At 35.4% G+C, this 25,565-nt stretch overlaps 3 protein-coding genes across 3 annotated transcripts in view; 2 read left to right on the forward strand and 1 right to left on the reverse strand.

Moving 5' to 3' along the window:
• The window catches only part of LOC139825350 (fatty acid synthase-like), a 31,882-nt gene extending 21,518 nt beyond the window's left edge, over positions 1–10,364 (reverse strand). The window contains 1 exon segment of the mRNA XM_071798003.1: positions 10,230–10,364. Within this exon segment, the coding sequence (XP_071654104.1) occupies positions 10,230–10,246 (17 nt within the window). The 5' untranslated portion in view covers positions 10,247–10,364.
• LOC139825342 (uncharacterized) lies at positions 8,623–15,252 on the forward strand. The gene is made up of 11 exons (XM_071797995.1): positions 8,623–9,456; positions 9,794–10,014; positions 10,214–10,346; positions 10,483–11,287; positions 11,379–11,518; positions 11,838–12,122; positions 12,189–12,305; positions 12,833–12,986; positions 13,049–13,166; positions 13,303–13,490; positions 13,760–15,252. Exons 1-11 carry the CDS (start codon positions 9,286–9,288, stop codon positions 13,894–13,896), a joined length of 2,469 nt encoding a protein of 822 aa, XP_071654096.1. The 5' UTR covers positions 8,623–9,285; the 3' UTR covers positions 13,897–15,252.
• Positions 15,253–15,901: 649 nt separating this feature from the next.
• LOC139825343 (salivary peroxidase/catechol oxidase) lies at positions 15,902–22,762 on the forward strand. Its single transcript, XM_071797996.1, has 5 exons — positions 15,902–16,037; positions 16,559–17,008; positions 17,832–18,384; positions 18,702–19,800; positions 20,470–22,762. Exons 1-5 carry the CDS (start codon positions 15,904–15,906, stop codon positions 20,658–20,660), a joined length of 2,427 nt encoding a protein of 808 aa, XP_071654097.1. The 5' UTR covers positions 15,902–15,903; the 3' UTR covers positions 20,661–22,762.
• The last annotated feature ends 2,803 nt before the right edge of the window (positions 22,763–25,565 follow it).

Below are 25,565 nucleotides of genomic sequence, written 5' to 3' on the forward strand. Positions count from 1 at the left end.
AATATATAGTCACTGACTCACGATACGTCAGAGTGACAGGTACATGAGGTACATTTTAACTGCGACTTTCTGTTTTGTAATGCTCCGACAATCAAATTTGAATCTCTCCTTTCTTCCTGGTCTTCCAACCTGGAAGTTAAGCGTCGAAGATGCGATCGATTCGGAGCAATTGCACACTGGCATATCCACAGCCTGACAGACTACCGAACATTCGTAAGATTTTCATTTTATTGATTTAACTGCGCTTGTCTACTGATCGACTATATCATTTTATCGCGTTTGACTGTTAATTTATATATCGTTTAATTTTTATGTATAATTTGTTTATGCGCTGAAGATGACACAAAGAAAGTGTCGAAACGCCTTTATCGAATATGTATTAACTAATATATTTTATCTTATTGACTACTTATATATTTTGATTGCGCATTAATTACCGTGGCTCCGATTGCCTCTCTCACTTTCTTTTATTTGATTCATTCAGGAGAGCCTATACTTAGTTTATTATTAAAGAATTATATATAAAATAGGTAAAAGAGATTAAAGAATATAATAAAATTAGAAAAATTGCTTATAATAAAAAGGTTACCGATTTCTGTTCAAAAAAATTACGTGATTGCTCTAGTTTCCGCAAATTTTGAGATATCAAGCTAAATTTTTTTTTATGGATAGAGTTTAAGCAAAGATCGGTGAAAAAGTTACCGATTTTTGCCTAAAAAGTGTATAAGCTATATATGTAATCTTACATAAAGTATCATTAAAGAAAGTCATTTAAGGAATGTTTGTAATCGCAAAAAAAACAGAGGTTACTTTAAATTATGATATCTCGCTAAATCGGCTAAATAATCGGCGTAGGACAAAGTTTTTTTTTCATTTAAAAGGGCAAAGTCCGTACTTTGAGATGGTATTAATAATTATGTTCACCAATTTTTTTGTTAGGCGGTGAAAGATTTAAAATTTCAACATTTTGAATATCTCAAATACATCCTTATTCAAAGCTGACTACGCCTTTGAGTATTAACCTGAGTGAAATTGGACAAAAGCACCTTACAGTAGAGAGTTTGCCCTATAAAACCCTTTTTTTTAAACTTTTTTTTACTTTAATTATTCGCTGAGTAATTACAGTTTACACAGGACAAAAATTTACTGACAAAAAGTAATCTCCTAATTTTTTTGAGCAGTGTATTATAAACTGTACTCGCGAAAAACGATTGTATTAAAACAATGTTAGAAGCTTATGTGAGTTCAATCTTATTATACGTGACCTTGTTAAGATATGCAAAATCAGCCGCACAAACATAATTAAGGAAATGCAGTGTGTTAATATGATTTTAATTTTCCAACTGTGGACGTAATATGGTAATAAATTCAAATATAATTTGATTCAAATATAAATCAAATGTAAATTAAATTAACGTCAGATTAAATAAAATTCTAATAAGAGCCAAATGATATTTATATGGGAAAAAATATCTCTTATGTTTTATATATATATAGTATATGATTTAAATAAGTTTCAGAAAATTGTTACTTTGAAATGTTATTTTTTAAGTGTGGGAGTCTACTTTATTATCAAAAGACACGGCAGTGTCTCGCGCCAAGTACGCGCGGAGCGAGACGCACCGTGACTCATTTACGCGAACGCACGAGTTGCGAGTACCCGAGATTTTGAGATCTCAATAATGAGTGAACGGATCAAGTTCTAAGTAGGCTTGAACGATAGCTTGGGGTCGATTTGGGGGGGGGGGGTACGTGTTTTTATTTAAGAGTAAACTGCACGATACAATAAACTGATACAAAAATTGTGTCGTTCACTGTTTATGAAAATATTTAATAAAATTAATGTTAATTAAAAAATTAAGTATTTTATGCAAAATTAGAAAAAAAAAACTTAAAATAACACAAGCAATGAAAAGTGCCATTTTTGGTCGAAGCGGATCTTATAATAGTATTATTAAATCCATTTTTTAGTTTTTTAAACATGTCTGTTAAGTTAACACCCCTCCCCCACAAAAAAAACGAAATAACACATATGCAGAAATTAAGTGCTCTTTATGTGCTAATTATGTGCTCTATTCACGATTTTTCGGCCGACCCGTAGGTACAAGAGTAAAGTACCAGTTAAAATACAGATAGCGAATTGGCTTTTGTCTTAAAATGTTCATCGATTTATGTGCTCCCGAAATATGCACAATGAGATTTTCGTGATCATTTCCTTTGGCCGACCCTAATATCACACCCTTACGTATTTTTGGTAAAAATACAATTAGGACACACAATATATGCTGGAAATAGAAACAACTCAAAATAGGACATAAAGTTAATAAAGATATCATCTTTTAATGATTAAGGAAGCCCATGGTGTTTCATCGACTGTATAGGTTGGAGTGATGTGGTCAGCATCCCGCCTAGCCGATTTACTCTCGGAAAATTATTGGACGGGAGGGTGAGGGAGCTTCAGAGGTATTGTAGAGGCAGACCAGTTAAGAAAAATGGGCGGTATAATGAACATTCCTAGAGGGCGGAATTAGGAATATCGCAAGGAAGAAACATAGGTAATCCGCGATTAAAGCATCACAATAATGGTTAGCGACGAATATCTCTAATTTAGGAATAAAATTAGACACAATATCACATGTTTTTGTGGCAGAAATTTGTTGTTAGTACATATCTTTTTTACTGTATTAATAACGTAAGACATCTTTTACAAAATTTCGAAACTTCTTTAAAACTATAAACTGCCACGCTACTTTTTATATCAAAACAGTTCTGACTGAAATAAAACAAAAGATCGTCTCAAGCAGCGTTGTTCAACAGCTTCTATTGCTCACTGATAGAATGCAACACGTAACAGTCTCAATATCATAGGGTGCGGAATTAGGAACAAGGACGATATTAGGCACAGTTCTCCTATGGTTTAAGAAAACAAAAATATTGAAATAAACTATTTTTATTAAACATGAAATAAGAAGCATGTATTATTTACTTTAAGGTTTTATTTAAAAAATTACGTAAATTATTCTTTTTTCAACTTTATTTATATTTCTTAAATATTACTGTTTATTAAATTGAAAAAAAAGAAAGCCACTAAGGTTAATTTGGTATAATATTCACTATAGTACTTTATTATTATGTTAACCCTTCGTGGCCACCTAGGGGTCAGCATGACCCCAAAAACTTTTTAAAACAGGATTACATTAACTCCAAGCTTTTGCGATTTTTTTCAATATGTTAATCTATATATATAAGTCGGGTTAGTTACACCATTTATAACTCAAGAACGGCTGGACCGAATTTTTACCCCAATATATAAAATAGGGGTAGATTTTTCCGGGAAGTGCTATAAAGTGTGTAGTTTTTCGTTACCGATTTTCTGGAAACCGATTTTTTTAATTCTTACGGGTGGTGAAAAAAAAAGACCTGGGCGAAGCCCGGGTAACCAGCTAGTATTAAATAATTAACAAAATTAATATTACACACACGGCAGGTTTTACAACATTTCAAGAAAGTTTAGTAATTTTTTCAAGTCAAAATAATAAAAAATGTAAATACCGCAGCTGATTAAAGTCGCTGGGATTGTTTTGATCCCGATGTAACCATTATAAAACTGTAGATAAGTGTGACCATGAAGGGTTAACAGTTAAATTTTGTTTGTCTTGAAAAGAGTATGTTATAAAGTAGCCGATTTTTGCCTCAAGCTGGCATGTAAAATTTGCATGGTTTCTTATAATTTTTTATAGACCGTAGAATCACATGATGACATCCGTTTGCTGTCAAAGAGTGGAGAAAATGGGTAAAAACCCAAAAAATGAGCTATTTGTAACTCCTATGTTTTATTGTTATTTTGTTTTTTACAGTATTTTAATTGTAAAATTACGTAGTGAAATTAATTTGCATTTAAAATAGGTAGAACAAAAAATCTCAATAAAATCAAAATAATGACAAAATTACCTAACAGTTGTTATTTTGCCGTCTATTGCCGTCTTTTGAATTTATCGTGACTTGCTGTTTTACCTCGGACATATTTAACTACTGTATGTCATAGGTCGTAGACTTATCAGTGAAGCAAATTTAATCGGCTCGTCTATAATGACCTTTAATCATTGCTATATAGCAACAAGAAGTTACGTTTGCAATTTACCTTAAGGGGTCATGCCACGTGTCTGTGAAGTTGACATATTATGCCTCCATGCAACTTTTTTCGACTTTTTTTAAATTGTCTTAAAGTTTAAAGTCTTAAGAACATTTTGAGTTAAGGCCAATGAGCTAAGAAATGCAATTTTATCACATAAAAAACTCGAGTCTTTTTTCTTTTGCGTTATTCTCGAAACTACATTTTTTAAGTCGGGCGCGACATTTTACAGCCGAAACTAATGGTAATTGACTTGAAATTTGGCAGGAATATGTCTAAATAGATTTTCTCCGACCTAACATAGGATTTTTTGGATATGTTGCTCCATTTTTTAATAACAATTTTTTTCATTCGTTGAGGCAAAAACGATGTTTGATTTTAGAATCGAGCGTATTTCACAATTTTCGAGAAAATTGAAAACCGCTATGCTAGGTTTTAGCTATTTTCTTTATTTACAAGAAAATTCTTTATTAATGGTTTCAAACTATCTGTGTGGGCGTGAGAATGTCGCCCGCCGGTCCGTGCAGAGGCAGCGGCACTTTACAAGAATTGCTGTACTGGCCACAATTATCAGTAAGATCGAATGAAATTTTTATGACTTATACTTAAAATTATGTAGAATAGAGTCCTTAAATGTAAATTAAATTTTATGCAGTAGTTGCGAAGAAAAAAAATCTAGAATTTATGCTTGTTTTGGAGACAGTTATGGTAGCATGACCCCTTAAAATATGCGAATATGTCATTAAACTTCTGGAAAAAGATTCTATGGACAATTAGCAAATTATTTAGACAAATAAAACGGATTGGAGTCTGGAAAAAATACGGAGAAGAGCTTCAAAATCGTCCTATTCAGAAAACTGTAAAGTATGTTGGAGGAAATATTATGGTCTGGGAATGTTTCGTATGAGCAGAATAGGAAATTTTATCGAAATTGATGGGATTATGACATCAGATGATTACATTGACATAATTAATGAAAACAACTTCGCCCGTTTTGAACTATCCAGACTCAGTCATCAAACATACATGTATAATTTTGTAGATAATAATGGTAATATTAATCCTAACTTGCTACACCACACACACACACACACACACACACACACACACACACACACACACACACACACACACACACACACACACACTCTCTCTCTCTCTCTCTCTCTCTCTCTCTCTCTCTCTCTCTCTCTCTCACACACACACACACACACACACACACACACACACACACACACTTTCTCTCTCTCTCTCTCTCTCTCTCTCTCTCTCTCTCTCTCTCTCTCTCACACACACACACACACACACACACACACACACACACACTGTAATTATATGTTAAAAAAAATTTTTTTAGTTACTTTTTTTTTTTTAGTCTTCCTCGTATACATTTAAGACATTTTTGTTTAAAACATGTAAAAAGATGTTTTTATTACTTTCTTTGTATTTTAATAGTGTTATGTACTACAAGTAGTCTAAATTATCCAGAATACAATTTTGCAAAATATTAAAGTACGTAGCTTATTCATAGCGTATAAAATAAATATTTAGGTTTAAGATAACTCGGGGGAATATGCCACACTTAAGAAAAATATGATTTTTTTCCTATTTCTGGTAATTCTACAGAATAGGGCCTTTTCCGAATTTTGATATTTTCTTGCGGTTTTCTTGGTAAAAACCTTTATTGTGACTCCGAAAGTGATAATCAATCGGGGGAGTCCGAAACATATGCACCCTACCTATTTTTTTACCTATTTTTACTTTATTTTTAATAAATGTCTAGATTAAGAGCGACCTCACCGATTTCAATGACCTTGATATATTTCATGACCCCAAGTGACCTTCAGAAGGTTTTAGCCGTCGCTCGTTATTCGTTAAAAAGTTATTAACAAAAAAAAGTTTAGAAAATATAGCAGCTATTTTGAGTATTGGAAGGCATAAATAACTAATATATATGTGAAAATAGTTCACGCATACACTTTTCACGCGAACCGAGATTCACGCACACCCCCCCCCTGCTTTCGGGGGAGGTGCGGTAGTCCCGAAATAGTTCACGCATACACTTTCCACGCGAACCGAGGTTCACCCACACCCCCCCTGCTTTCGGGCCGGGCCGGGCCAAGTGTATGCGTGAACTATTTCGGGACTACCGCACCTCCACCGAAAGCAGGGGGGGGTGTGCGTGAACCTCGGTTCGCGTGGAAAGTGTATGCGTGAACTATTTCGGGACTACCGCACCTCCCCCGAAAGCAGGGGGGGGTGTGCGTGAACCTCGGTTCGCGTGGAAAGTGTATGCGTGAACTATTTCGGGACTACCGCACCTCCCCCGAAAGCAGGGGGGGGGTGTGCGTGAATCTCGGTTCGCGTGAAAAGTGTATGCATGAACTTTTCATGCGTGGAAAGTTAATATGCGAGATGCCACATGGGTTAGTGACGCGCTTTAAACAGTTAAATACTTTTGAAGCGCGTCATCTAACCTACGTATTTTCCAAACTTTTTTTGTTAATAACTTTTTAACGAATAACGAGCGACGACTAAAACCTTCTGAAGGTCACTCGGGGTCATGAACTTGACAACATATATCAAGGTCATTGAAATCGGTAAGGTCGCCCTTAATCTAGACATTTATCAAAAATAAAGTAAAAATAGGTAAAAAAAATAGGTAGGGTGCATATTTTTCGGGCTCCCCCGATTGATTATCACTGTCGGAGTCACAACAAAAGTTTTTACCAAAAAAACCGCAAGAAAATATCAAAATTCGGAAAAGGCCCTATTCTGTAGAATTACCATAATTTTAAATTAAGAGCTTTACGTATAATTTATATAAGGTACCTATGAATAAATACAATTTTTATATATATAGCATAAATTTTATACTATATACATGGGGCATTCTCCGTCAAAAAGACCACCCCCTCTACACACTTCAATTTTAGAGATATAATGTGAATATCGTTAGTATATAAAATTCCAAAGAATTTGACCACTTTGTCCGACAGAAATACTCAAGTAAATAATATCACATGTCCAATAATAATATTTACAATATTATTATTGTCAGAGAGCAAATATGTCCCACTATTTTCATCAGACACGAGTGAATATCGATAGTATATACAATTTCGAACAATTTGACCACTTTGTCCGACAGAAATACTCCAGTAAATAATATCACATGTCCGATAATCATATTTTCAACATTATTTTTGTTAGAGAGCAAATATGTCCCGATATTTTTGTCAGACACGTGTGAAAATCGAAAATATATAAAATTTCGAACAATTTGACCCCTTTGTCCGACATAAATACTTCAGTCATTAATTGATGATTAATTAACATAACAAAGACGTCAAAGAGCGGTTCTGTCCCACTAAAATTGTCGGACAAGGTTATATACTTCATCCTTAATATATTATTAAACTGTAAAATAAAATTCAGCGGTAAAAAAATCAGTCAAGAGTCAAAGAAAAAATTACCAATTCCAAATGGCAGACACGGGTCGGATCATGTCCCAACTTTTTTGTCGGACAACTCATTTTTTCTTGTTGAAATGGTTTAAATAATCAACTGTAAAAAAATCAGCTGTAATGAAATCAGTCAATGTCTTTGGAAATTAATACAAGTTACAAAAATTCTGTTCGCTCTATGTCCCACGGACAGACTCTGCCACCTGTCTACATTTGGCAGACATGACCATAATAACTCGTGGAAAAAATTTCAGGCGTAAGAAAATCAGTCACCTAAAATTCCGCTAGCTCCTGGACTATAAAGACAGTTTTTTGATATAATAGGGGTATTAAAATAAGTTAAAGTTTAACGGTTTGACAGGTTATGCCGGGTTAAAGTCGAGTAAAAAGTTAATTAATTAACTTTGGGCGCGCTACTCTTTAAGGTTATGCAAAATACATAAGTGACTCATTAACCTATCACATTAATTTTTGGGTTAAAAGTTAAAAAATTAACTTTTTACCCGACTTTAACCCGACATAACCTGTCAAACCGTTAAACTCTAACTTATTTGAATACCCCTAATATGAACCCAATGAATCGGTTATTTAAGCCCACCCAGAAACGCATCGGTTTAGCTGTTATCGTTTAACTTTTAGTTGTCTTGCTTTGCGCGTACACTTGGCGCGAGACAATAGGAAGTTTTTGCAATACCGTCTTTCAGGTAAACGTTGTCTGAATTGTTCAGAAACATTCACTCTGTATCTGAACAATTCAGATACGGTTACCGTATCTAAAAAACGGTATTCCAAAAACTCCCTAATACTATACTGTGTCTTTTGATTTGTATATTTTGCAACTGTACAATGTTTTTATTTTTTAACGCAACGTTTGTTTTGTATTTCGACATTTCAGAAATTGTTGAAATTAAATTCAACAGGACATTGTTAAATTTCGGCATTTTACAAAAATCTAGACAGACTTGGAATAATTAAAAACTAATTGAATAATTAAAGAAAACAGACTATGTAGACCGTATAATATATGCTGCACGTACACATATATGCATGTCTTGCTATATGTATACCCTTATTGCCATGCGTCAGGCGTATCCGTGGCAACTGGGAACGCGTGGTGCAACACTTGCCATTCCCATTAAAAGTGACAATAGCTAATACTATCTTTAAAAAAAAATAAAATGTCGAGCAAACCGTGAACAAAGCTATCTTTTCGAAGCAACAATCGCACGGCGACATAATTCCAACTGCATAATCATATCTGTTATCATACAATTGTCTAAAAACTGTTTTTCTACGACCAGTGTCCAATTACCAGTTTTTACACAATCAACTGATTATTATTATATAATTAATTTTCACTGCCCAGTGTGATTTCGCGAAAGTGATGTGCAATAATCCATCAGTTCGTCAGTCAAGAGCTCTCAATCGCGTAGAAATAAAATAGCGCGTTCAGAGCAAGGGGTGCACTGTTAAATAAATAAATAAATAAATAAATAAATATTGAATTATACTCACAATTAATCTGAAATATTAAAATACATTTTCAAATAAATATTAAAATTGCAGTCTCGTGAAAGGAAGGATTAATTCAAAGATAATATTCTCAGAATGCCACAGAAAATTCTTTCGAACGCTAACTGAGAATAAGTATAATTAAAGGATATTATAGATTGATTAGCGCGTCGCATGGATACTAATTACAGAGCAAACATCGCAAAGTGGCTGCCGCTTTCTGACGGTGCTCTTGACAAATGGCTCGTAGACGCTTCTCTTTTGGACGAGAGAATGGGAAAGCTTGCGGGATGCGTAGCTTTAATCATCGAAGACGCCGCGGAGGCTCGGACTTGCGATCAGGAGGTTGGAAGATAATTAAACTAATCAGAAAACTTATCTTCGCTAGTAAATAATTAACAAAAATAATTTTTACTCGACCCAACTGGCCACATTTATTAATTGTAATAATTACGACGTTTCGATCATTGTTTATGGTCCTTCTCAAGTTCGAAAATCTAAGTCATAATAGAATAAAAATTCGTAATGTAACATTTCACAAATACTCCAAAATTCTGACGTCATATCAAACAAGTTAAAAATCGAATATATGTAAATTTACAGCAAAAATGTTTTTTGTTGTTAGTATATATAAAAAATAAAATTAAAATGCGGACAATTAATTGCTTTGGACATTTCACAGGTCTTCGAGGAAGTAACATATAGCCTGGAGGAATTAATAGAAAATTATAAATCGATGTGCAATTCGGCGGAATTAAGCAATCATCCGATATACAAATATAAGATAAATCATCTGTCGATGGTATTAAAGCGCAAACTAAATATCATCGCGAAATTTATCCAAGATTTGATTAATGACATTATTGATTGCAAAAATGACGAGAACATAAGAATAGTGTTCAGGTAAAAGTTAAACAAAAATTCAATTTTTTTCTACTACTTTGATTATATTTTATGTTTGCTTCTGTTTAGCTTTATTATCTTAATTGCTCTTTAACATCAGAGAATTAATTTCTTTTCATAGAATTTTTTCCAGATATACATTTAAATTTCTCCAATAATAGGCCAGATAATAGGTAACAATATAATGGATAAATTGCAGATTGGTAAATGCTTACAACAAAATCCTCGACATGAATCCGGACGTGTCGGATCCGTCTGTCAATGTCTTTTACAACGATTGCCCATCCATGCTGGAGCCTTTGAAGAAAATCTCCGTGACGAAAATATTGCAAGCGAGTGTTCCAACATTTCTTATTCGTCGCTGCAGCTTTCGGCAATCTAGAATTGATATTTTCTTTTAATAAACATAATTTAAGTTAAACGGATTTAACAGCACATTTCGTAACGTTACAATATTAATAATTTTAGATATTAGCGAAGAACAGGGCGGAGGAATCCTGTCACGAACTAATCGACTGTCTTCTGGCAAATTACGAGCCCCACGAGAAAACCAAGCCTGTGTCTACAACGAACGACGTGGACGTTTCAGAAAATTCTAGCATTGAAATCTATCGGTCGGTTTGCGATCACAATTGCACCACCAATATTATTATCATTTTAAAGCACGATCTTACATGCAATACATATGTAAACCTTTATATGTATATTTTTCTATATTTTTTTATATTGTATCCAACTATTGTCAGGACAATACAATTGCCATTTAATCAAATATATCTTGGTATATTTGTTGTCTCAAACTCCAGCGCTCTTACGAGACATTTAACGCCACCGATCACGAGTGCGACATCGCTGTCCGAAGTGGAGGCATCCAATATCGAAAGTGTGCAGGCACTTGTGAACACGCAAAACGAGCAGATCCTTAGACTCTTAAATGTCGTGCAGGAAATATCACCGCAATTGCTCGGCGCGGACGCCTTAAAGACCAGTAAAGGTACAGTCCGAATGGATTCGAAGACTACATCTTCTAGCGTTAAATTACAGAATATCACAGTTGAAGCGATACACAAAATCTTGTTAGGCGAGACGAGATTGAGAGGCAGCGCGGTAAAGAAGGTAAAGAACTACTATCAGGAGGTAGCATGGGGCGCGTTGTCCAGTATTTTAGATCATGTGATACTGTGGTGGTCGCACGAAGCACTCGCGACTCATCACAGCCACGGCGCTCAGCATCTCAAGGATTGGCTGCGGCAGTTCATTCAGGGGAACGATAGTAAGAATGTCTTTCTATTTAAAGGACACTTCTCATCTTTAACAAATGCCATCCTTCGGAGAGAAAATATTGTACGTCCTTAAAATTTCAGCCCCGCCTACAGTCAGATCAGCGCTGCAGACTTTGTGCGACGCGCTCGGGTATCACACCACCGTCATTGCTTGGGACCAGATGTTTAGATTAGCTTACACCTCGGCCTTCGAGTGCCGTTCGAAACCGTCGTCCACGGAGGTCGGTACTCCACGGAGGAAACTTCCAATCTAAAATTTCGAAGATATCTGTTTGACAAAATGCACTAATTTAACAAACGTATAGGATTCACAGTAGAAAAATCTGTAGTGAAGAGAGAGAGAGAGAGAGAGAGAGAGAGAGAGAGAAGAGAGAGAGAGAGAGAGAGAGAGAGAGAGAGAGAGAGAGAGAGAGAGAGAGAGAGAGAGAGAGAGAGAGAGAGAGAGAGAGAGAGAGAGAGAGAGAGAGAGAGAGAGAGAGAGAGAAGAAACAAGTTTCCACATAGATGATGGTAAGTGATTGTTATTAATTGTTTTTGTAGGGAACCGACACCGGCCAAATGTTCGTCGAGCTGTTCCAGTTGCTGGTCACTCTCAGCAACGAATGCGAGGTGGGCGGCGAATGGGTGATAGGAGCACCCTTGGTTGAACTGCCATTGTCGGAGCAGATCGTCGTGTTGCACAGGATGGACCATTCGGTGCATACGGCGAGATTGTGGGCCATTCAGGAGGCCAAGATTATAGCTCACACTTGGGACCTGGATGTATTCTTCCTTCTTGTCAAGGGTGATGTAGTGAACTGTTTCGAAGAGCTGTCTTACCTCAAGGTACTACTCTTTTATCTCTGTTATAAAGAAAATGCACTATATTTAGCTTTCATTGATTGATTTCAGCTTGCTGATCACACGACCGCATTGTCCATGAATTCTATTAGCGTCCAAGTGTACGTGTGCACGAAGATGAGAGCAAAGATCGTTTCCGAAGTCAAAGCGAACGTTGAATTGCTTCAGGTATGTTACACGAGTTTGGATTTCAGATAAATAAATGGAAAAGAAGATTTTCGAAGTAAAAACTCTCAGATGAATAAATTAAGTGTACATATATAACTTGAATTAATAATTTTTCATTTCTATCAACATCTTTTGTATGAATAATGCCCTAATTATATTTGTTTTATATATATATATATTCTTAAGATAATAAGGTTTTATCAAAGCAAAAATTTAATAGGGGTAAACAGTACAGTTGTCGGCCACTCTACAATAATTGGTCACATCTTAAAAAATTAAAGAATATTAAAATGTTTTTAATTATAAATACAAAAATATTTAATACATTATTTAAACATTTTAATAGTATTTCTTTATAATCTTTAATTTTTTAAGTTGTGGCCAATCATTCTAAAGTGGCCAACAACTCTACTATTTACCCCTATTGTTCAAAAATCGGGAAATAATTTTTTCGCAAATGATAATTTTCAGCTCGAATCTGTTGCTTATAAAACTACAGATGATTTTATATTTCTTTATTTCTGCAGATCTGCCCTGCTAAGTGCATCGACACGCTTGCCAAGATCTGTCGTGTGATCAGCCTAGCGAATTTGCACATGTGCTTTCCACAGCCAAGTTATTGGAGAAGAAACAACGACATATCTCCGATGACGGCCAGTCTTTATGTAGAAACTTATTTCGGTACGTTTTTGCTATTATTTGTCTATTATTATCTTGAAATAATATGCTTGAAATTGTCGTAGAAAAAGTATTGCTGCCAGTGTTGGAAGTGATAGAGGACCACGAAACATCCAATATGATTCTACGAATAATGTGTGAGGCGTGGCTTGATTATATTTATCTGCACCGCATCAAGTTTAGGTAAATTTCCCGTTTGCTCAAAGCTATTTAATTGTGAGACGATTTAGGAATAGTATGCAGAAGCGAAATTTACGTTTGCCAACATTTCTATATCTTCTATTATTTATTCTTATTGCGCATTAAAATAAATTTCTAGCGAGTACGGTGCGCAACAACTGTTGACGGATTTCGCGTACGTATCGACGTGGGTCACCGAGTGCTCGATCATCTCGCAAAACGTCAGGAATCACTTGCTGAAGAACGAGGTCTTACGTCGTTGCGAGGGCGTTGGTCGGCTTCTGTTGAGGCATCCGGGCGAAGCTATCGCTATGCGCAAACGATTGGGTAAGTCAAGTATAATGAAATTTCTTTGGAATATGTACTTTTCAAAGGTGTTTTGCAAGTTTCGGTGAAAGAGGCTTTATCGCAGATAAATTGTCGAAATGTATTTTTCTGAGTACTTCCACCTCGTTACATTACGAGGAGATTCATGAACTGTTCAAAAATCGATAATTCTTTTTATTAATGACGGAAATCCATATCTCTGCGACGCTTCCTTTCAAAGAGAGATTAATTGTTAAGCCTCCTTTTTGCTGCTTTTTGCGCGGTTTCAGCTCGAAGAACGAACGAGCGTGGATCGCCCGAATCTCCAGGTCTGGAACGCATGCCAGCTGAGATGTACGTTCCGAATCAAGAACAGTGGCTTGAACTGCGCGCTCCTAAGCGATACAATTTTTGCTGTATGGAATAAAGGAAGTAAACGGCGAATCGTCAATCGGAACTTTGACTGTCCACGTTTCTTTTCCCAGAATCATTTACAAGTTGGTGAATGCGGCAGCTCGATGTATTACAAATATTTCTTATCATATTGTATGTGAAATCGCAAAAGAAGTCAATAATTTATAAAAATTAATCAAATTTTATTTACTTTTACCAATTTTATTTTGTATGCTTATTAATTTTATCCACGTTATTATTAATTAATAGAAAATAATTTGTGTCTCTAAATCACTCACGAAAAGGAATGGAAAATAGTGCCGAAAATTATTTCATGCAATATTCGTTTTTCATGCAATATTCGTCAATAAAAAATTATTATGTGATTATGTGCACAAACTGTGGTCATTTGTTGCCGATATAGATTTATGTTCTTGAGAAACCCAACAAAGGGCGGAAGCCTTTTCATAATACGACGGCGTATTACATTACGTACGTATACAAGATGCGTAGCATCATGCACCGCGGCATCGTCCGTCGTCCCTAGCAGTCAGACGTCGGCGTTCATTGTCAACACCACGGTATTACAATAACATCAATCTCGATAGAAACTTTAAACAATGTAGAGTCTCAAACGTTGACGTAATGTCAAGAGTACAGTGTTAAGTTACAAACGCATACAGGATGACAATTGGGAAATTGCTGAAACCAATCGGTTGTTATTTTTGTGTAATAGGTGAACGGAATGAAATAAATCAAATGTTAAAGTGCAGAAAAAACACGTTATTTTTACTAGTGCAGTGTAGTACAAAAGAAATGTACACATATATAAATTTGTAAAAATAAATATTTAAAAAACCCTAGCAATTCGGCTGGTTGCGCGACTCATTCTCGGTGATATACGTGTTGGAAATGATGATGATCATCCAAACTTGTATAATATGATTGAGGTGTTTTTAGAAACTATTAAATATACTTAGAAAAGTTCCAGGTATAAATGCATTTCAATGAAAAGCATTTTATACTTGGAACTTTTCGAAGATATAGTCACATTAATTATTAATGTTATAGAAAGTATATTTAATAGTTTCCAAAAACATGCATTTATATCGCTCATGCCGAGATCTTTCGAACACACATCACTGAAACATCACGCAAGTTTTCGGCTTTATGTTTTTTTACAAGTTGACAAATGTGTATCTTTTTGCACTATATGTTAATAAAAATGACGAGTTTCTTCTGCAGAGTAGTTTAACTACTGGCCATTAATTATAAAATAATAGTCATTTAGTTTAAGCAATTTTCTGTAGATACATTCTTTAACTTTGTTACTCTTTGACGTCTGTGTGACAGCAAAACTCAATTGTACAATAAACGACTTATTATTCCAGTTTGTCTTACATTGCGATTCGCGGTCGTATTTTCGTATGCGGCAGGATAACGTGTTCGTTACGTGATTGTTACAAATCATTTCTGCAATATGTGTGATCTATATCGAGACGCAGACTCGTTGCCACCGCCGTGTCTCACCGCAAAATAAGAATGTAGCGAGGCAACTCATGTTTCACTCTTATGTAATCAGGTTGTCTGCGTGTGAACCAAGTAATCCACTTTGAAGACTTTATTGGATATATTCTCTTCTCCACTCGTTCTTCATCAACGAAGAACAAAAATCATATACATAAGTGCGCATATAAAATCTTGTAAATGACAGCGTCTCGTTAAAACCTTAGGAGCGGTTAAAAATTATTTTGAACGTTCCGGTTTTTTCTCATTGACAATTTTTCGACAGAGGAGGGCAAAGTTTGACGGTGCGGTGTGTTGTGTAATCACTGGGATCTTAATTAACAATTTATTATAAATGCTACACCGGAAAAGCTCGGGTATTTGTACGTATTGATCACTCATGCGAGAGACGTGTTAGTCGTGCAAGGTGAGTCACATAAGGGAGATCAAATTACCGAACAAGAAGGAGCCTCGCCTGTCTATTGCCGCAGGCAGAATTCTGCACATTATCTAGCCGTATTTCTGTGCGACGAAAATGCGCAATATCACGGAAAGAACGCCTCTGAGGAGATCTGCGGATTCGCCCGATTACATCGAGTTCGCCAGCTTCTTGAGGACCCGAAGAACGCGGCTCCGACAGTTCCAATGCTGCGTCTGCGGCATCCTGATGTAAGTTCGTATGGATCGTGTACAAGATAGGAAATAATAAATTAAATAATTTCTCATATAAATTTCCAAATTTCGAAACCACCAAATTTTATTCTACACGTTATAGAAATAAATTGTATACACTTTACAAAAACTGAAGCTAAATTAACAAACCTGCATGCTGTTTTGGAAAGAAAAAAATGGAAAAGTGCAAAAGTCAGAAATAAATAGTTCAAGCTTCAATTCAACAACTATCCAGCTAGCAGAAGCTTCTAAAAGACATCTTAAAAACGCTTAAAAGACATCCAAAGCACATCTGAAAAATGATGTCGACTTTTAGATGTCTTTGTGATATCTTTAAGATGTTTTTAGAATTTTCTGCTAGCTGGGTAAGATTTCTAAAATCGAGCCGCCTGTCAATAAGCGGAAGAATTTGACCTAATGTTAAATAACAGCAAATTTTATGCCGAAAATATCACACATTAGAGAGATTGAGATCGCTGAGCGACTAGATTTTTTAATACAATTCTCTACGATTTTAGAGTGGTTTTCACCATGGCTTTGGTGGTGTCCATCAGCTATTCTATGAGCCATACCAACTCCACTAATCCCGCGATCGACAACGCAACGTCCCCCGGCAACCTAGGTAGCACCTTGAGATTAGGACTGGCACCTGAGTCCACCTCGCACGCGGCCTTCAGCAGTACCGCTAGTGCCACAGCCGAGCCCAATTCCGTCCTAATATCTAATGAGGACATCGACACTCCGACGAAACATCTCAGCCAGCTAGAATACACGCAGGGATTGCGAGCTGGCAAACAGGCGATGAAGGATCGTCTATCCGCAGATATGATCGCCGCGAAGTCACCGTTACCGTCTCCATCCCCTGAATCCAGGCATCGCCACGCAGTGAGCACGTGCTCCAACGTTAGCGCTCTTGCTTTAGCAGCGGTAGGTGAAATCGCGGCAACGAGAATAATCGAGAAAATGAGGTGAGATTTGGTCTTGTTCTGTATGTATGTCATAAATACGACGTAGAACTTGACTTTTTAAAGAAAAGTATTACCAAACACCTTATATATAGTTATAATTTAAACTATTAAAATTGCTTTAGAGACGATCTATAATCCACATCAGAATTTAAGATATAATGTTATTCAATATTAATATTAATTATATTTAATATTATTTATAATTTTATTTTTTTCATATAAAAAGAAGAGTTTAAAAAATCAAGACGCACATTTAGTTGGTTGCATGGTATAATGATTCTTATGTTATGTTTAGATTTGGCATGTGAGTGAGACTATTTCGATGTAAGGACTTCTAGAGTCTAGATAGAAGGAGAGATAGAAGGATAGATTTCTTTTTGAAAGCGCAGTTAATGTTAGAAGCGTATTTAATAGTTTTCAAAAGCTCCTCAATTTTAGTGCAAGTTTAGATGGTCATTATTTCATCGAAATCATTGAACCATGCAACAAATGTTGATATTTTTCTTATAATATTTATTTTTAAGTACAAATTTATAAACATATATTTTCTCGGCATTATGTGCTAATAAAAATAAGTTTTTTTCCATAGTATAGTATTTAATTAATTTCTTTTGTCCACTTATTACAAAATAACAAATATCTAATTTCAGCAACTTCTCAATTGTCAACCAGTAGATCGTCTAAACTTTATTTTTTGGGACTAATATTTATTTATTAATGATCAAAATTATCATATAAAGTTGTTATAATATAATACATATAATCATATAAAGTTGTTTAGCTAGCCTTTACTTAGGATTTTACTGATATTTTTCTATTTGAGGTCCATCCATGATGAACCGTCGGCGATTGATACCTTCTTCGATAGCGGCTGGTTACCGAAAAACATATGCAAACGATACTTCAATCACACCTGCAAAATCGGCAAGTACCGAACTATCGATGGCAGCTGCAATCGGCCGAGAGGATGGGGCAGCAGTATGATGCCTTTTCGAAGAACCTTACCACCCGATTACGCCGATGGAATCGAGTCGCCTCGAAAGGCACGATCCGGGAAGGACTTGCCTTCTGCTAGGGAAGTCAGTCTGAAGGTGCATAAACCTTCGGCTAGCAGCAACCCGTCCTTCACGGTGATGCTGGCGGTGTTCGGTCAGTTTCTGGACCACGACATCACCGCGACTGCGCTCAGTCAGGGTGTCAACGGAAGTTCGATAGCGTGCTGCCCGCCGTTGGGAAGACAACATCCCGAGTGTTTTCCCGTGCGAGTAAACGCCGGCGATCCTGTGCACGATCTGACTGGCAGGACCTGCATGGACTTTGTGAGATCGGCGCCGGCCCCGCGATGCAAACTTGGTCCCAGAGAACAGCTCAATCAGGTAATCGCGTTCTTTATAATCTATTTACGACGTAATGCGGATCGCCTTTTCTAAAAAGATGATAACATGTATGTTTCCATTATGTTACTCGAATTTCATTAAACTTTTGATTGAAATAATGAGCTCGTCTCTCCTTTTACTTCCAACTCTAAAACATAACTAATTGTAACAGATCAGTAACTCTTTCCGAAAAAACGGATTTTCATAGATGTGTAAAATTTATGAAACTGGGAGATTTCTGTCGAACATAGATTTGAACATAACTTGTCAAAGGCAATCCAGACTAAAAGATTTTGTAGATAATCCGTTGCGTCCAGGTCAGCGCCTTCATCGACGGCTCGGCTATTTACGGCTCCGACAATGAGATCGCTCGCGACCTGCGCGAGTTCACCGGTGGTCGTTTGAGGATGCAGTTCACTCCCGACAACAGGACTCTGCTACCACCCAGCACGAATCCCAATGACGGTTGCAATCGGGAAGCCGAGCGACGCCGGGGTCGCTATTGCTTCGCCGCGGGCGACGCCAGGGCGAACGAGAACCTACACCTGACCACGATGCACCTTCTCTGGGCGCGACAGCACAACAGGATCGCGAACGAATTGGCCAAGATCAATCCCTCTTGGAGCGACGAGACGCTGTATCAGGAAACGCGGCGTATTGTCGGCGCTCAATTGCAGCACGTCACTTATCGCGAATTTCTGCCCGTTATCGTAGGCGACGAGAGAATGAACGAGCACGACTTGGACCCCCTCGAGTCGGGCTACAAGAAACAAACGCACGATCCGGACGAGCCGGAGAATGATCCGACGATCGCCAATCACTTCGCGGCCGCGGCATTCCGTTTCGCTCACACCTTGCTACCGGGGTTGATGAGAATGACGGATGCCGAGAAAGGCACGTCGTCCTATATGGAGCTGCACAAAATGCTCTTCAATCCGTACAGTCTCTACGCCGCCGACGGCGTCAGACGTTCGGTTACCTCGGCCACGACCAACGTTATTCAGAGGTACTCCACGCACGTAACTTCGCAGCTGACAAGTCATCTCTTTGAAGACCCCATGGACAATTCTACGGTACCATGCGGCCTTGATCTGGTATCGTTGAACATCCAACGAGGACGGGATCATGGATTACCGGGATACCCTATGTGGCGGGAATATTGTGATCTAGGAAAGGTGGGGAATTTTAGCGACCTCGAGGGCCACCTGGACCCTCAAGTACTGGAACAGATATCGATGCTCTACGAGACTGTCGACGACGTAGATTTGTATACCGGCGCATTGGCGGAAATACCGGAGTCGGACAGCTTGATCGGGCCCACGTTTACATGCTTAATACTTGATCAGTTCGCGCGTTTGCAAAAGGGAGATCGTTTTTGGTACGAGTTTGCTGAACAACCATATCCTTTTACAGAAGGTACGATAAATTTGGCTAGTTTATATTTGTAGCAACTATAAAGACTATTTTTTTTTAAATTAAGGGTTGGGAACGTTCCTCCAAAACGCCTTGCAACTCTGAGGAAAGTCAATAAACGATACATATAAAAACTATTTTTAAAAGTACACCAACAAATAATAAAATTTCAGTATAGGAATTTATCAACGAATTTATCAACTATCTTTTAATTTTGCGAAAAATAAATAATTTATGCATTTGTAAATTTCAAACATATAAGTTTCTACAGTCTTATTGTCCTATCATTCATCTAAAAAGATTTTAGATTTTAATTAAAATCCTTTTTTTATAACCATATTTGTTATCTTTTGCGTAGAGTTTTAGTTTGATATAAAATTAAATTAAAATTTTATATTTTTATTATTTTCTAAAGTCTAAAATATGCAGAATTTAATTATTTCACAGGACAACAAACTATAGTCTTTAATTGTCTCGATTTAAATAGTCTTTAACAGCCTCGATTTAAAGAAAAAAGATGTAGATATATATTTTTAAGAAATGTGCTTTTCTATAAATATTAGTTTGCTATAAGTTTTTGATATTTATAGAACATTTTTATTGTGTCAAAATCTTAAATATTAAATGGAAATATAAACGCAATAAAAACCGTAATATTTATACGAATTTCAGGCCAGCTCGTGGAGATACGCAAGAGTTCGCTGGCAAAGTTAATATGCGATTGTTCTGACGCAATCACGCACGCTCAGATGAGAGTTATGCGTTCTGTTGGTCCCGACAATCCTATAATATCGTGCGAAGATATACCAGGACCTTCCTTTGCACCGTGGAAAGAGAATCATCTTACCGATGCATCATCGTAGCATTTAAAACTTTAGAAATAAAGCGTATATATGTACAGAGTATTTAAAAAATTATATATATTAGATATACTTTTAATAAAAAATGTATTAATCACTTTAGAGACGACTTTTTTAACTGTACTCGAAGAGTATTTGTCGACTTAAATTTCAGAAAGCCAAATAGATATAAACAAAACTACATTTTTCAGTTAATTTCAAATGGAGTTTAATACAAGAGGAGTTTGATTGAAAACGTAAAGACATATATATATTATAATGCTAGAAATTAGAAAATTACAATAAATGATGATGTTTGTCAGCATTTTTGCTAGGAAAAAGTTGATTCTAAATTGGTTAAAAAATTTGTTATTAAAGAAATATATATAATGGTTTGGGATATTCTGTCCCGGGAAAAAATGGAAGAGATCTGAACAGATTTGAGCAGATCTCATCAGATCCAATTCACTCAGATCTGGTTTGATCAAAATATTGGCCCTATCTGATCAGATCCAATCAGACATGAGCAGATCTGATCCGATCCGGTGTCCATCCACTGCAAAAAATTGTTGTTTTCAAATGTTATTTTTTAAATGTGTCACTTTATTATAAAAGTGGACTTTACAATACAAAAGTTGTGCCGTTCCACGATTTATATAACTTGGCGCAACTTAGCACGACACTGCCGTGTCTGATACCGTTCGATACCACTGTTCATCAAATTTTAAGGTAGGCGTCTCGCTACGTGCTAGTCATGTAACTGTTTGTAGGTTTTCACGTTCAGAAATATATTTCAAGCAATTTTTGCTAAGGAAAAAATAATTTTATGAATTATGGTGTAAAATTTCATACGTGACAAAGTATGTTACTTTTTCCAAATTATGTGATTTTTCTCATTTGACTCCGTTTTGATCAGCTGATCATGCGAGTCGTCGAGAAAGGTTACAAGTGAGGTTACATCTCCTTTTCGATTAAATTTTGACAATTACTCAGAAAAGGTTTCAAAACACATGACAGGGGTGTCAATCACTATCCAATTCGGCTAAGAAAGACGAGCCCTACAGTGATTAGCCAGCGGCGTTGCCAAGTCTTCCCAACCTCACCTCGACCAAAAAATATGTCTGCTCGATTACCGCATTTTCACTAAAATAAACTAAAAAATTAGCAGCGAAATTTCCGGTAACCTATATATTTTATGGTTGCATCGGATTCTTCGAAATCTAATGTACAAAAAGCAATGTTTTTTTCTCACTTCATCTAATCGAAAAATACGAAAATATGTGATTGAAACCGTGATAGAGCCTTCTTTTCTGTATGAAGTAATGCAAAATTTGTGATTTTCGAGATCGATTTTCTAGAGTAAATAGTCGGTAAGGAGCCACAGAAAAAATCGACTGCAAAGCTGATCATATAATTTGATATAAAATCCGAAATCGAAAACTTTATCTAATACATGCCCTGACGAGACGACTACCTTAAATACGAGAATCATATTCCGTCGGATGCCATCTATCGGATACTTTGAGATGCAACTATGATCTGATCATATATAATATCTTATATGACTATATAAGTTTATATGTGATTATATTATTTTATCAAATTATAAGGTATGTTTGCAAAATAATTTAAAAGATTTATGTTTTATATATACATATACACATTAATCTTTTGTATTTACCTATTATTAATTAATTTTGCATGGTACTTTTTTAATGGAATATTTATAATAAATTCTAAATATGGTGTCGAAATTAACAATTATTATTAAATTGGCAGAGACTATATTTATTATATATGAAGTAAATCTTCCATAGTTTTATGAGATATTTTTCGAGTGTCCTTCTCTATAAAACCATGGAATAATTTGACGTATAATTCTGTTGTTTCTCGAGTATATATTCCAAACGCTTCAGGATTTATTGCGTATCCACTAGACATTGTTCTTAATATTACTGAGAATTGTAATATAAGTTCTTCATCAATTCCAGTAATTTCAGCGCCCAAATCTGGTTTTTCAAAAAAACGACGTGATGTATTGCCATCATTGGTAGTATCAGCTGAAGGTTTTGGTATGTCTACTAACACCCATTTCAGAATATAAACGATCTTGAATTTGTTTTTTACGCAGTTTTACCTCCTTTTTTTCATTTCCTTTAACTTGCTATTTTTTTATATCTAAACGATAAGCAATGTGCAAGAGACATTCAAAACACCGAATCCAAGCATGCAAAGTCGACAATCCAAAACTGAACGTTATAATATCAACATTAACTACTGATGCTTTCTCAATATCGTTCATCATTTTTGGAGTAGCTCCGCAAACATAACATTTTTGTGACGATACATTTGTTAATGCATTTGTTAATGCATTTTCCCATCTACCATTGTCAGCAATAATACAGATTCCATTGCAAATTTTTTTTCTTCAATTTTAATAATAATTGGAACAAGTGACTGAAGTTGTTCTTCAATAATTGCTATTTCTTGTTTTATTAATTCAGTCGATTCTTTTTTTAAAATTAATTTAATTGGTCGACAGTATTTTGTTGATCCTGGTCGTGGGTTATTCCATAAAATTAATTTTGCATTTTCTCCTTCGGCAAATAATTGTAGCGGCACTAAAGATATTATAAATAAGTTCTCATCAATTTTTTGTTCTGCAACTGAGGAACATTTTTGCTCGTAAATGCTATGACCTGAACTACCGTCACATCCCCATTTAAGTAATATTTTTATCATAGTGCAAATCTCATGTTGGAGTACTTAAGTAAGGTAACAAGCGACCACCGTGGTTCCAAACGAGCAACTGGCGAACGGAGAGATAGCTATCGAAACAACGGTGTACAATAAACAATATTAACAATAACAACGATGACACTAATTCGCAAGTGATAAACGGACATAAAAGTCATGTAAAAGAAAAAAAGGTAATAAATAAAAGTTATAATAAAGAAATATGGAAATAAATAAATTGTGAGAAAAATAAAAACATAAAAAAGTAAAATGAATAAGGCATGTCAAAATAAATAAAATGTAAAATAAATAACTATAGATAACCATAGATAAATGTCAATATCAAGAGACACGGTAGTCTCGCCAAGTACACGCGCAGCGCGAGACCGTCTCGTGTATCTTTACGCAAATGGACGAATTGCGAGTTCTAAAAAACGCTGTATCTATGAAAGCGGCACTTAGTGGCAGCTAGTTTTCAAGGATAAAACTCAGAAATGTCTAAGAAATAATATGCTGGTAAAATGACGGCAGCAATCCGGAGCGTTTTTTTTTTTTGTAGACCTTTCTAAGTTTCATACTTTGAAAATTTTATAATTAAAAATCGGCAATGTTTGACTTAAAATACCGCTATTATTAAAAAACTATTATTAAAATTTGTTAATAAAATTTAAAAATATATACCTTTCTCTCTATATTTATCTAATTTGAAGTTTTAATATTTTTTAATATAAGCAGAATACTTCTTTATTTCTCAAGCGCTGCTAAAGCAATTATTTAACGTTTTGCGAGATGACATTTATACGACGTATTCAAATGATTGTTATAACACAACTACAAGTGTAAATGGTAAATATTTTGTAGAAAATGAACTATCAGATATCTTTCCTAAAAATATAATCGTTTATTTTAAGAAATAATAATCTTTGAAAATCGACTTTTGTCCAGCTAGATTGCCGTTGTTTTGACCGCGCTGGCCGATTTTCGACAGTTCTGTGAGTTCTATTATAATTATTCTGTAGTTCTGAACGTGTTTTAACAAAAGCCGCATTTACGGGAACTCTTTGGAAAAAGTTAGAACACGTTCAGAACTACAGGATAATTATAATAGGACTTACAGAACTGTCGAAAATTGGACAGCGCCTCACCTACAAACCCGTAAATGCGGCCTTCTTAAAAAAAAAAAATTATTTAAAAAATGAATAAATAATGCTTATTGATAGAACTCTTCGGAAAACGTTAAGACACGTTCAGAACTACAGGATAATTATAATAGAACTCACAGAACTACCAAAAATCGGTCAGTGCCTCACCCACAAACCCGTAAATGCAACTTTCTTAAAAGAAAAAAATATTTAAAAAATAATCACGTAATTCTTATCACTAGAACTTTTTGGAAAATGTTAGAACACGTTCAGAACTACAGGATAATTATAATAGAACACAGAACTGTCGAAAATTGGTCAGCGCCTCACCCATATACCGGTAAATGCGGCTTTCCCAGGAGAAAAAATTATTTAAAAAATAAAGAAATAATGCTTATCACCAGAACTCTTCGGAGAACGTTAGGACACGTTCAGAACTGTAAGAAAATTATAATAGAACTCACAGAATTATCAAAAATTGTCGAAAAGTTAACTTTTAAATGTTAAAAACGGCGAAAACTTAAAAAATAATTATTTCACATACAAAACTTAAGATATGACTTTTTTGTAGAATTTTGGGAACGCTACGCAGAACTGTTATCAGATCGGCTAACACGTATCAAAAAAATTATTCTTAAATAAAAATTTCTTCTTATGTGTTAAATATGGTTTTTATTTTTAAAATAATTGCATTACTGGAAAGTGATTAAAATTTCTTGCAAAACTATGTGGAAAAGTCGCAAAAATACGATCCAATCGAAACTGTTACCTTTCTTAGATAGGTGTTACAGTTTGGGCACTAAATTTTCAGAAATCGATTTTTTGCCTCTAAATTGCTAGAACTATTGATATAATATATTTGATACAGAACTGTAGAACTATTGTATAAAACAAACTAGAACTCCGAAGAAATAATTGATTTTCATGATTTGGTGCGCTACGTGAACTTAGCGCACCATATTTTCAAATTCAATTTTTTTGTAATTAATCATTGGAACTATTTAAAATGCTTATCTAGAACTCTAGAACTATTCAAAAGAATATCAGAACT

The sequence above is a fragment of the Temnothorax longispinosus genome, chromosome 2 (genome assembly GCF_030848805.1).
Source record: "Temnothorax longispinosus isolate EJ_2023e chromosome 2, Tlon_JGU_v1, whole genome shotgun sequence".
Lineage (NCBI taxonomy): Eukaryota > Metazoa > Arthropoda > Insecta > Hymenoptera > Formicidae > Temnothorax > Temnothorax longispinosus.

Bases quoted from the DNA above. Each gene is read 5' to 3' on its own strand.
- LOC139825342 (XM_071797995.1), top strand. From the start codon at position 9,286: ATGGATACTAATTACAGAGCAAACATCGCAAAGTGGCTGCCGCTTTCT. The intron at 11,519-11,837 runs GTCGGTACTCCA...TTGTTTTTGTAG, and splicing joins CGAAACCGTCGTCCACGGAG to GGAACCGACACCGGCCAAAT. The intron at 13,491-13,759 runs GTAAGTCAAGTA...GCGCGGTTTCAG, and splicing joins CGCTATGCGCAAACGATTGG to CTCGAAGAACGAACGAGCGT.
- LOC139825343 (XM_071797996.1), top strand. From the start codon at position 15,904: ATGCGCAATATCACGGAAAGAACGCCTCTGAGGAGATCTGCGGATTCG. The intron at 17,009-17,831 runs GTGAGATTTGGT...TTTCTATTTGAG, and splicing joins AGAATAATCGAGAAAATGAG to GTCCATCCATGATGAACCGT. The intron at 18,385-18,701 runs GTAATCGCGTTC...CGTTGCGTCCAG, and splicing joins CCAGAGAACAGCTCAATCAG to GTCAGCGCCTTCATCGACGG.